The sequence below is a fragment of the Lepisosteus oculatus genome, chromosome 1 (genome assembly GCF_040954835.1).
Source record: "Lepisosteus oculatus isolate fLepOcu1 chromosome 1, fLepOcu1.hap2, whole genome shotgun sequence".
Lineage (NCBI taxonomy): Eukaryota > Metazoa > Chordata > Actinopteri > Semionotiformes > Lepisosteidae > Lepisosteus > Lepisosteus oculatus.
In genome coordinates this window covers 27895111-27909083 of record NC_090696.1, presented here as the reverse complement: position 1 = coordinate 27909083, position 13973 = coordinate 27895111, and the positions used below count along the sequence as shown (strand labels likewise).

At 36.5% G+C, this 13973-nt stretch overlaps 1 protein-coding gene across 12 annotated transcripts in view; it reads right to left on the bottom strand.

Annotated features, from left to right (window-relative positions):
* Positions 1-13973, bottom strand: part of inpp4b (inositol polyphosphate-4-phosphatase type II B) — a 406779-nt gene that overhangs the window by 169123 nt on the left and 223683 nt on the right. For 11 of the 12 annotated variants that reach the window (XM_069188912.1, XM_069188926.1, XM_069188909.1 and 8 more), the window contains 2 exons: positions 13586-13704; positions 10828-10944 (listed from right to left, as the gene is read on the bottom strand). In XM_069188912.1, the coding sequence (XP_069045013.1) occupies positions 10828-10944; positions 13586-13704 (236 nt within the window). Of the gene's footprint in view, positions 1-10827; positions 10945-12057; positions 12250-13585; positions 13705-13973 lie in introns of those variants that run through there. The other variant, XM_069188931.1, reaches the window with a different exon arrangement.

Below are 13973 nucleotides of genomic sequence, written 5' to 3'. Positions count from 1 at the left end.
GATTCCCTGATATATAGAAAACATAGCCCTTTCTTCCTAAATTACTGCCAGAATTTGCAGCTCTTAATATACAGTACCTGTTTCCGCACTCATAAAGTCAGCCTGAAGTATTCAGCAAAGTGGAGCTCATTCACAGCAATCTTGTTTTTTTTAGTTCCAGAAAAAGAGAGCATGATGATTAAAAACCCCTGATATACTGTGTTGGTCTTCTTAATTGCATAGTTGCTTTTTTCGCTTGCAATAGACTTATGATGTCTGTACATCTAAGTCTCTGCCTATTTGTCCCTCCCACTCAAATGGAAGTGGTTTAATGTTCGGTACCCTCCAGATTTATTCATACACTCAATGGAACAAAAAGAAAATCATCATATAACAAAATGGGTTATGAACTAGATAAGGTATGGTAGAAAATACATAGGGTAATCGTAATAGCATCAAATAGAACAAAGCCATATTTTACATCCTGAAAACACAGGGGGTTGGGCATAAATCTAGAAGGCACTGTATAGTATGTGGCTAAACTGGATTGAAGGCTCAATTTTCTTCTCCAAGGCCCACCTAAAAACTAACCTCTGATTTAACTGAGAGGTATACAGAAAGCTGAATGGTAATGTGCAACCCATATTGGCACAACTAGTACACAGGTAACAATAAATAATGAATTAACAGCAGTCCCTTGTAGAAAATATCAGGGGAAAAAAACTAAACTCTGTAGCGCTATTCATATTTAAGCACTTTCAACCTGCTCCAGCCCAGAAGTTTCATCCAAACATCTCCTTAATTGATATATCGATCCTGCTGATTATTATTTAAATAATTAATGAGTAGTCCTGCCTTAGTATCTTACAGGAACGATAAACCATGGTCAAAGGATAAATTTTTCTTAACAAAGGTGAGAAGTTCCAAGGCCCAGAGGCAATTTAGCAGGAAGGTCCTTTTACAAAGCAAATAAAATACAACAATAAAATGTTTAATAACTCCATCAGTTCTAGACTGTGAGACTAATGTTTCAAGGGGAAACTGTTTATCAGTCAGCTACACTCACTGTTAAATTTTCAAGTTAAACAGTTCAGAAATCGTTAGACTTACAACCAGATTAAATCTTTCAATGGCCATCACAGGCAGGAAAATGCAGATTAAAGTTAACTCAGAACACTTCTGAGGTCAAGAGGTATTAAGTGAAAGGGAAACTATTATTACTGCTCATTTAGACTGGGCTGAATGCAAACGTTATACTATAGAAGCAGTGCATACCACATATAATCAGATGTACAATAACAGGATTCCAGCAAAGACAATACAAACAGGTCTTTCATAAACTGACAGATGTTCAGCACGTAGATAGGTCCCCACAACAGGCATGCGGCAAACTGAAGCATGATTTCTGTGCAAACAAATTTGCAGACATTTTTGAATCTCAGCTCAGTACAGATGGTCTTTTTGACAACAGCTGTTCACATGAAAAAGACCCTACTCACTTCCCCTCCCCCTGTGCACTCCATAATAAAAGTTTAAACTACTTTAACTTGACAGGATGAATCAATTTTCCATTTTTCTCTAATGTAGTTTGAGAAGCCAAATTGTACACAAATCTGTGGTAAAAAGTCCTTCAAGGCACACTAATGAGCCTAAAACATCTAGTTTTGTACATCTGGCCCACTTAAAGATAGTACAGCTTACACAGTAGCTAGAAGCTATAGAGAAAATTCTGCTTATCTAGATTGCAAAGCTAGTCAGGAGAGGTTATTAGTCTCATTGTATAAAAAACCTTGAACGATAAAAGTGAACAAAAGCAGCAAAACTCAAACACTATGTGCTGTTAGGCTGGGATAATGTACACATTTGTAATACAATTTTCACTGTGTACGAACTCACAGTCAATTTTGCATTAGACAGAAACAAGAAAATGGATGTCTATGACAGGAGGTGTTCGATTTGCCACTATGGGTCCGGAAAGGACAATCTGTAGTCTCAAAAGAAAGCAATCCTGGGCCAGTCTTAAGCATTCAGGATGCTCACCTACATACAGTACACTATTGCTGTCTTCTGCATTTGCCCAAAGATACAACATACTATATATCTCATGATTTTACTCTGGAGTAATTTAAAAGGCAATCCAGTGTATAGGAACTGAAGCACTGAAACTGGTTTGTCTGCTAAATCTTCAGAGGAAGCACGCTGTCTATGTAAGTTCTCTTTAACCACTACGTGCTACTGTTGAAGCAAGTGGAAAAGCTAATGCAGTGTCCAGTGGTCATTTTAACCTCACCATGTGAGCTATACAGTAAGTAAAGCCTTTAACTGCCCAACACCTCTGACACAATCTATTCCATGTTATCCCTGGATGACAGGATAACAACTGCATAACAACTCTGTGAAGCAAGAAAATTAATAAACCGCAATCCATACTGGTGACAAAAGAACTCTTAAGATCTCAACACCAACATCGCTAATGGTGGTAAGTGCTGTGTTCCAGAACATGGCAGAATTACGTACCATAGGTCTTCTCTGTTTTAGAAAACCTATAGATTAACCCAAATATGTAGGAATAGCACCTGCCTTATAAACTACCAGAATGTGCCGCCACCTCACACATTACCAAAGGCAATGAACTGAACTTCAAAAGTAAAAAGGAAAGATCACCTTCTATGAACAACAACTAACACCTCATGCTTGCATCTCAAGACATGGCCGAGCACACTGCTCCTTGGCTTACATGCCTGACATGGCCCAGTGATCACAAGCACTCTGTTTTAGTATACTGACATCTTGCTATGCATTAAGGCACCTGGCAGCACTCCATGTCCAAAGAGTGGAATCTGATTGACTTCATTAGCATCAGTCAGCACTACATGTCTGGTTCAATCAACTTCAGGTTCATTAGCCATTCGAACTCCAATCTACAAAGATGCCACGTAAGAGTACTGGTGGAAACCAATGAAAAAGAAATTTAATTTACAATTACAGCCATATACACAGGCAATATAACATACACAAGTTATCAAGAATATCTGCAGCGAAACTGACAGATGCACTATATTACAGCAGGGTTTTTAAAATATCCACTTAAAAATAATTATGCCATTTTGATATGTTTTTTCCCCAAAATTCAGAACAAAGAAAAAATACTCTATACATTGCAACCTGAGGTTAATTTGCATGATGCAGTTCCAAGGCGAAGGAGGCTGTGAAAGACTGCCTCAGTATAAGAATAACTACATTTTATTAGCTAAACTAACTAAATGAACTGCCAAGTCAAGCCCTATGAAACAGACGGCAAGAACATTATTATATAAATTATAATAAGTAACAACTTAACAATATAATATTCGCAGTAGATCCAGGTTATTTTTATATTTATGAAATTGTGCCTTCTTTTTATCACATTTTGAATAAAGAGATTTCTAAGGGTAATATTCTAATTATTGTCAAAGGCTCTTTTGCGGACAGTACAAATTGGTTTGGTTGCCAAAAACATTTAATGACAGCAGTAATTTGAAAGGCAAAGATTTTATTTTAGAACTGAAATACAATAAATACACGATCAACATTTTTTTAAATGTAATTAAGACAAGAATAAAATTCCCTCCTGCATGGTGAATATTATAAAGATTACTATACTGTACCTCAATGATTCTTTTACAACAGTATATATTGTTTTTTACATTAATGGGCTGTAATTTGTCCTTTACAGTATCCATGGCTCTTCAATAGAAAGTGTAGAAGCAGGTTGAGGACATGTGGGTGGGCCTGACAGGCTGCCAACTCTCATATAACCATGTCTTCACTTATGGGTTCCAGCACCATCCATTTTTGGAAACAATTTAAAATACAGCTTCATTAATTAGAGTATATTTACACTGTAATTAGCAATTTTGCAGTATTGACACTTTGAAATACTTGTACAGTAATCCCTTGCCAACTGTGAGGGTCATGTTCCTGTAACCCCTCGTTAAGACCTAATGGGGAAAGATTACAGTAGGTTAGGGGAATTAAAGTTACGATTTATCCTATTGAAAGCTCTCAAACATTTTTTTTACCTATAATAAGGCAAAATAATATCATCAGAGTGAAATGAAACATAATATTTTTTGGAAATAATATTGTATGGATAGTTTTTAAATAATTTTGTATATGATTCTTACCTTTATAGTTTGTGTAGATCGGGTCACGTGGCACGTACTGCACAAGACCTTAAACGACGTTGCTATCCTGCTTCTCACACTCGCTTCCTCTGTATTGTATGAATATTAGATTCATTTACACCAAACAACCAACAGCACTATTTACTTTGTCCTTCACGCAACCTATAAAGCATTTTAATTCTTTCTTCTAAGCTCATCACGGATCTAGATCCCTTTGCAACACCGGACTCTCTGTCCTTCCTCATACACTTAGGAGTCATTTTAATTAATTTAGTACTAATAACCATCAAAGAACAATGAAATAATGCACACTAATATGCGCAGAACAATTTAATAATGTGAGAGAAATTACAGAAACGGCTCGAGCCAACATGCGTCGCAGTTCACGGATACTTCTCAAACTCGAGGAGACTCAAAACTGAGGGTCGCGGAAAGTAAACCTCACCTCACTCAACACCACACAAGAAAATTCACATTACTGCAGTGACATATAATCCATAACAATATTGTCACTGCATTATATTATTACTACCTGAGATACAAGGGCTACAAAAACGGAATGGCATACTGTGATACTGTTTGTCCATTTATTGTATATACTGGTTCAGTCATAGGAGTATACATGTATGTAATTACGTGTACTGTATTTAAAAATGCAACTACACTGCATTACCAGCAATATTTTAAAGTGTATGTACACATCTAAACTTAGAGTTCAGTATTACACACTGCTTAGGTAATAATTACATACATCCAGTTGCAATATCAGACATCAGAATGACATGTTAATCCGTGTATTTTAAAGTTTTAATATACAGTAATGCCATAAGTGTATAATTACGGAATTACTACACTGCGATCACCGTACTAGTGTTTTGAACCGTATTACATTTTTTTGTAATTAAATATTAAGCAAAATGAAGTTAAATGTTTTAAGTGGCATGTTTACAGGAGGTCAAACAACTTTAAACAAAGGCATTAGTGCTTAATATCGCTACTCAGTTTGACACATCTCCATTTCAAAGTACCCCGTTTTCCTCTTGTAAAATTCTTCAAAAGGCAGTCCTGTAGCATACTACATTTAAAAGGATAAACCAACAGGAAAGGTTCTCTTCTTCACAGAGACCTATGAAACGAAAATTCCTTAACGGCAACACGAAGTCTTCCATTAATATACTCCGCCTTCGTTAAATATATACTGTAGATGTAACAGTCTGTCAGCAAAAATAGCATTCTGATCCTACAGTAAATTAATTACAGTCCCTGCTTTCATCCTTTAACCGGATTTACATTAATCAAACTTTCTAACACACTTATTGAATTTCTACATTCCCTTGTCCTCTACCTTTTTGTTTACAATTGAATTTTTGTTGCACCTCAAATATGTCTTGAACTTTTATGCTTTTGCAGCATTAATGGCTTTGTTACACAGTAAGGAGTTTGAGATTTTGCCCTGTCTAGTTTTTTAGGATGGGTTTTACCTGTTTCAGGGTTAATTCTGACATTGTACATTTCATAATTGTAAAATGTTGTTCTAAAACACACAAGGGAGAATATTGTGGACAATTTAGTTAAAGAGTTCTGAAGCCTGCTCTAGACAACTACACTATACAGTGATCGTTAGAAATGAAGCTACAGAATGTGTACACTTACAACAGGAGACTTGCAATTAAAAAAAGTATTATATTTAAATCTTATTGAAGGGGGAGGTCACAAACAGTATTGTAAAAACTCAAATGCTCATTGGAGAAATATTGCCAAATCTGAATTAAAACCTTTATGTGAGATGTTCATGCATGCTTATAACCGTCAGGCAAGACTTTTTGTTAATACTCCATTTGCTTATCTTTTTGAAGTTCAGGTTTCAACTTGTCTATATTGCAGTAATAAGGACACTTTTCCACAGCAGCCATTTGCGAATGTTACACCTGTAATTCAACCTTTGCATTGGCTCACAGCACAGTTTAGAGTTGATACTAAGGTTTTTCTTGATGCTCCCAGATTCCACATTTCTTTTTCCATAATGGTTTCCTAAAACTTATTCTAACTGCACTGGAAATAAAGAAGCTAATCTCATTTTAGTTCTCATTTTTGGAAACAGTGTTTCATTTAGAAGCATCAGCAGAAATCTTATTACCGCTTCTTTGCATTCTTGTGTGTTTCTGCCTGCTTAGATTTGGTCCATGTTGCATGCAGAAAGGAGGAGACATGAAATCACATTCTGAAACCCAACAGAACAAAGTAATGATACCACTGAATTTGATTCCCTTGTGACAAAGTTAAGGCAGGAATCACAGTGTCAGTGGCACTCCTGATTTCAAAGAGTTAAGAGTTACTGTACAAGTTTTCACATGACATACAGTAAACAGTGAGTTGGTCCACCATCAGAAAGTAACAGGGCATGCAGGAACAAGGGCTTAAGACTCTAAGAAGTCAAGCTTGATCCTCCAAGAGGACCTGGAAGAGATCTTTCTAGAACGTCCTATGTGTTAGAAAAGTGTTGTGTGGTCAGCATTGCTGCCAAAGGGAAGGCCACATACAGTACACCAGATGTCTGAACCTTTTGTTCATCTTGTACTGAGCAAGATTACTATGGCAACTACAGTACACATCAGTAGACTGTCTAACAATGGCCTAATTTGTCTCACTAAAATGATTAGGCAGAGGTGTGGAGGAGTGGTTAGGGATCTCATCTCTGGATTTCAGGGTTATGGATTGAAATCCCTTGGATGTTGTTGTCGTACCCTTTTGTGAGGTACTTCACTTAAATTGCTCCTGTAACTGCTCTGAATTAGAAATGGATCTCCAGGCTGCCATTGGAAATTAGATTTTGTTCTCTATCAACGTACCTGGTAGTATAATGGAATAAAAAATGTGTAATATCATATTCTTAATGGCTCAATGCATGTCTATTATAAACCTTGCTTTTTTCAATGTATAACATAAATTGGCCACATAAGGTGTCAATTTTAGAATCCCATATAAATAGAATACAAATTCAATTTTTTTGCCTGCTACTGTAAATCAAAATACTGTTCTTGCCATCTCTTTTGGTTTGGAGAAGCTGTGCAAGGAGAAGCTTGATACCTCAGATTTCATCAACATGCATATACTGTAGTATGTGAATATTAAAAACTTTTATGTTTCAAATATAGCTCATGGTGGGAGAAACCACACAATTAACAGTAATATGTATGTTCTGGAAGTTACCAATATTTAATATTTTAACACTCGTTGTAAGAGTTTCCTACACTTTTAACTGTTATCATTATTTCTTCAAAAAGCTTTCTGAGCTACAGACTGGTGTTCTGCTTAAGTGAAGCAGGAGACCGATAAAGCAGTCTTTACCCATGACACTCGACACTGAAACATACTCAGATATTTTGAGAGATCTTAGAAAATTCAAAAGAACATTTCAGCATCTGCCCACAAAATTAATTCAGTTTACATCGATTTTTTTTCTTAAGGAAAGTGCCTACATCCATATACATAGCTCAAAACTGCACTGAAATAGAAGCAAAACACAATAACAGTATATCACTTATTGTGACGGGATATTAAAGGTTGAGTCAATAGATACTGCAAAAGTCATGTTTTTATGCATTCCTTTGTACAGAGTACATGCCTTTTAGCTGTGTTTTTTTCCCAGACTGGATTATGCTAAAATGTTAGATCACAAATATTCAATATCGTTCATTTCTGTTTTTCTCCTTCAGATATGATAGGCAACTGTCCAACAGTTTTAGATGGAGGCTAAATTCATTGACATACTGTACAAGTAATAAAAGCTTGTGTATTATCTGTACTGATCACTTTTGGGAGATACAGATTTTTCTTTCCAGATATAGCAATGACAAAAGTTGACCAGCAAAAGAAACATATCACTTTTAATTTCACAGGGTCTACTGAAAGTTACAGGCTAATAGTGTGTTTGTGGCCCTAACCGGAAATAAGGCAAGCTGTACACTTGTGAGAAATGCTTTGCACTAGGTTGCAGAATTATCTTATAGTGCCTGGGCAAGCATGCATCTGTTCACCGCCATTGAGGACTAGACACCACATGTTGCCCTAGTTCATTCCACAAATGACAGTGGTGCTCAAGTCTGATAAGTAGAGGCACCCACAGCATAACAATCACGTTCTCATCTTTCAGTAAAAACCACTGTTCCACAAGCAGAATTTGGAAGAGCAATATCGTGCTGAAATGGTGTCACATGAGTAAGGACAGCAAAGGAGATGCCAAGACTTGATAAAATGTACAATGTACAATCAATGTACAATACAGTCAGGCTGCCATTAATCACTTCAACTGGAGTTCTGCAGCAACTAGACACTACTGCTCTTTGCACATCAACATTGATTGGTACAATGGTTCCCACAATTTAGCATATTGCTCTGCAAATCCATGACATACATTACTTGCGGATCTAAAGAAAACCATGATTCATCAATCAAGAGGATTCCAGTGATTATGAGGAGACATAGTCCAGACTCCATAGTCCAGAACTCATCCAAAAATAGACTTGAGTCAACAAAAATTACTGTCTATTCAAAAAGCAAAAACAGAAAAGATGGACTACATAAAATAGGCTTAATGGATTTATATATGAGAATAAGCAAAGTGGTACTTGAACACACAACTGTAGTGTTTGGTTTTCAAATCTTTTTTACACTTAAAAGGCAATAAACTAATTTAAGCAGATGTTCTTATAGGATTCTTCTGACTATAGTATTTTCTTGGACAAAGATTTTCAAATTGGGAATGGATCCCTCTGCAATTATATAAAAATGCATTTCACAAAAAAATTTATACACTTTTTATTAATTTGTTTGTATTATCAGGCATGTCAAATGAGACAAGAGATGGGAATTTCCAGGAGAGTGGCTAAATAATCCTGCATTTGTTTTCTTTTTGTTTGACAAAATCTTTCCACTAGTGAATTCCAGTGGTCGGATTACAGAACATACTGTCAGTGGAGGATGTGGTTGACACAGAAGGATGTACAGAAACAGCAAGTGATTCTGCGTCTCAGGGTAGCTAATGCAATCATCGTGTGCTAGACAACAAAAGTTATACAAGAGCCTTTAATTCATTTAATCTGAAATGTGTTTGAAAGTGCACAGTTGAAAAATATCCTAAAGGCTGGCAATACTATTCACAGTATAAAAATGTGAATGGAACTTACTGTATATCTATACCACAAATATGTTTTCTATCTTTTAAAGAACAAGAACAGTCCAAAAATCAATTTAAAAGCAAGGAAGTTATTTAAGATATTCTTCTTAACAATGTATTTATGCAGCATGACTAAGAAGTTAGTCTGGGAGGCAGGGAGTTATGAATTAGGACAGCTAGTCCTATTAATTCACCATTACACATATGGAACAACACCATTTATAAATCTCCCCCCTCATGGTGCACTGCTAAGCCACAGAATCAAAGAACATTACTGATAAACAAATATAAGAAGGGGATTTACTGCACAGCTGCTGGATATATAGTATGTACAAGTAACAGTACCGGTGGTAATAAAGATAGTAACTGAATTTATAGTTACTTTCTGTTTTCACATTAATGAAACCACCATGGCAGTAGAGCCTTGTTAAAGCTAAGAAAAATGCATAATGGCTCGAAAAACATTTTCTGTCATCATAGTACATGGTATACATGATATATTTTATGCACAACCATTAAATCTAAGAGTTTATCTTTAAGAAGTGTAAAATTGTGAAAGGACACAAGATGTATGTTGTGAGAAGCAATTAAAAAGGCAAACAGATTGTTAGAATATATACGCTGCAAAAGGCACTGATTAAATAAAGTGATACTATGTCAAAATTGCTTAACTTATTATGAAGACCTCATTTATAAAACTGTGTATAATATTGGTCCCCAAGATACAGTAGAAAAATTATTGCTGCTCTGAAACCACTCTAAAGAATAATCTAATGCATCTCAGGCTCAAAGACATGTCTTTCTCTGACATGCTGAAGTATTGAATCACTTAGTCTCGAACAGACTATGAGTGCAATTCCAGTAGTCAGGCTCTGCAAAGTTTGCTTTGTTTTGTTTGTAACTGTAAACAAAAATATTTTAGTAACTTTTTTTCCAGGTTTTATCAGAATACCAACTGCTTACTGCACATAAGAAAAGAATACCAACTAAGCTACAATACTGCTTCACCAATGTTTTCTTATACAGTATAGCCATGTAGGTTCTGAGAATATAATTATTTGAATGAGTGCGCTGCATTCATTAATGCTGTCAATCTAACCACATACTGTAAAACTCATCAGAGCCTGGTTCTGTTCTGCTCTGCTTCTACCTGGAAATTGCTCAGAATTCACAGAAGATCTTTCTCTGATCTCTACTTTGCCATATACACTTCTTTACCTTAAACAACTGTAAACACAACCTTCTGCCACACCATTCTATTGATGTCAACACCTCACAAGCAACCTTTGTACCAATGATACTCCAATCCGAAGCCTGACTGTTAATGGCACCTCTCTCATACTCCTCTACCCCTGACTTAACAATATACAATACTGTATTAACAACTAATTAGTACTAAGAGGTTTTGTCAATATTTTCTACATTCTTCGCTACAGGAACTTTATTATTCATACCTTGAAAATAAAAAAATAATAATAAAATGTGGAAAAGGCTACATTTACTCACCGTTTCTTGGGATTTATCCTTCACATCATAGACTGTTAGTTTGACCCGAGTTTCCTCACAAATGGGGTATTCTGGAGGGAATGTCACACCAGTCAGAAACAGTGGGTCTCTTGTTCCCTGTGTGCCAAAAGTAAAACAGGCCTGTCTGAGTAAGGTAACAGCTGCAGATAGCCTTAGCACAGTGGCATGTCCTTAAAACACCAGCTGGAGATAAGAAACCCTTTCTCTGATTCGTGGTCTAGTGAAAAGAGTCTCTGATAGTAAAAGTGCCACACCAGGAGAGTAGAATGACTATAGGGGCGTGTGAATTAAATCAGCTTAAAAACATAAATAAATAAAGTACAATTTCCTCAGCACACCAGGGTAATCGAGGAGTCTATACGGCTGTAGAAAATGCCCTCATGTGGCCTTGTACTTATTTGTCAGCACACTTAATAACCTGTTGTGATATACTGCAAATGTTCAAAGCCAGTTTGTTTATAGTGGAGCTTCCTTTTCCTGTGAAGTCTGCATCTTTTACTCTAGGGGGCTTGGGGGGAAAGAGATTTAAGAGTATAAGCACAATAATGAGTGTTGATTTAATCACAGGGAAAAAAGGTTTTAAAACAACCGAGCAGGTTCTATAAACATCATTATGACAAATGACCAGCATCAACAAACACTTCATTTTCAGACTGAGCAATGTCCTAATTTCATGTCTACTGATACAGATTTCTGTAACATAATTACACACAAACGGAATAGAAAATTATTAATAATTAAATATCATACATGTACACAAATGCATATTTATTTGCGTGGTTAATGAAGTATAGGCAATTCTCCATTAACAATCCTGTCCAGCAATAATTACAGTTTTTCAAATCATAACAACAACTGACAACAGTGCGGAAACCTATTTTCACATTCATAAAAATGTACTCTGAGAGCAAAAAGCAATTATCTCATTTCATCCCTATGCTGTGGAAAAAAAAGTCATTAGTGGAATCATACAACAATGTTCCATTATTATTGTTATGCTTCCCTGCAGGCACATTTTAATTTTAGTGTCTTGCCAAAGGTGTAAGTTGGCCTTGAGGGTAAGTTGTGGCTTTAACAAGCAGTAACACTGCCACAGCTGAAGAGCTTGCTGTTTTATTCCTTAGAGATAAACACCTTTTTACCTCTTTCAAATGTAGCAGTAATGTAAAATAAGCTTAAATACTCTTTAGAGTAATATTTTCCACTTACCAGCATGTTAGGCAACCAAAACTAAAACCCATAACAGTAAGAAGCAAGTCAGTAGTGCAAAGCAGCACCCCAGCACAGTCCTGTCTTCTCACTCCTTAATCCAGTGGAAACAGCTGTGAATGCTGAGGGGCTACAGTCTCTTTTCTGCTACAAGATCCACTAAAGGAGGAGGTTGGTATGTTAAATGGATTTAAACCCTCCAAACAAAGACGAAACTTCTCTCCTTCCCTGTTTGCTGTTGAATTGTGAAGCACATTTGTTGAGCAGGGCAACTCACATTTTCCCACAGACATTGGACCCCTTCCAATATTAATATTTTTTTTCCTTTTCCTGCATCATACCCTCCCTATTACAGGCCTCCGCTTATTTCTCCCGTTGAACCTCTTCGGTCACTACCACCTTTAAACCAACCAAAGGTTTAAAGGGAAAGTACAAGGTTATTCAAATGAAATTATTCAAAGTCCTCCTACAGAAACGAGTCGATTATCCAGACAAGTTCACCTGCCAGCACTGAACCTACAGTCTTTGTAATAAATATTAATTCTAGTATTCAAAAATGCTAAGACAATCAACAGTTCAAATCCAGCTGCTGAATTAGTAGTGTAGAGGGGTTTATTATGTAAAAGGAACAAATCATAATGTCATTTTCTTCACGATTTATATTTGATGCTGATATACAAGCAACAGGTTTTCTTATTTGAAAAAAATATTACAACTTAAGGAATTGTTGGTTCCCAATGAAATTCACTTAAAGCCAACGATAATGTAAATAATGTAATTCTGCAGTGTTTTTAAAATACAGACTGTTAGCACTAAATACCACTTCCACTAAATACAGACGGTTTTAATCCCCTAATACTGATCTGCTGTGGTGCAAAGAATGTGGACTGTCTAAACAGGAGATTTGTATGTCTAGTAGATATATATTCTCTGTATACAATTGACCGTAAAACAGCATTCCGCAGAATTAAGAAGGAAGTCTGTCAATTACATAAGAATAGAATCATACATACCAGCTTTTTGTTAATGGGCAAACAAGAACACATTTTCCTCCTGCGCTTCAGTTTCCAAAGGAAAACTCAAAAACAACCCAATAGAGAAAAGAGACCACACAGAACAAATCTGGCCATTTCAGTTAGGATCACAGACAAAGAAACCCTTAACATTCATAAGCAGTGGAATCCCACTTCACAGGGCTTAAGCTCATAGCACAGTTAACCCCATTTTCAATAAAAACATACTTGCAAATACAGTATGAGGGAAAAGAGCTCCCTTTGTGTGTTCATAAGAGATTGTACAGCATGTATGCACTGTCATAAAATGAATCATTTGTACAAGACAAGTTTAATCATGACAAGAGTGCAGTTGCAAGGCACTGATTAATACACTAAGGTATGCTTAGAAGGGGGGAAAGGAACAGCTGTTTGCTTCATACCTGTTGTTTAAGTATTACCTGTGAATCAGGTTCAAGATAAAACAACACTATCCAGGGGCCTGAAAGAAACTAATGAAACAGAGAAAGACTCACCTCAACTATTTCAGTGCTGGTGTAAGTCGTCAGGCTTTGCTCTTGCGTGTTGGTAACAGCAATCTGCACAACAGCATTGGGTTTCCTTTCTCTGGCTGGGGCGGCAAGCTCCCTGCATGCTGAAAGACACAGAGTATCAGGAAAGCTTCAGTAAAACAGAGAAAACGTGAGTGAAGGTGAAAGCGCAGGCACTGGGGAGAGAGAACAGTAGATTCTGCTGTAAGCCTGCAGCTCAGCTGTGGAGAGAACTCTCTGATCCGGCAGCAAAGGAAGTCTCTTGGAAGTTTCTGAACAGAAATAGGAAGTCACATGCCAGAGCCCAGAAAGTAGTTTTCATTTGCACTAACAATATTTGCAGCTAAGGCAGACACTTTCTCTGCTACGCTCT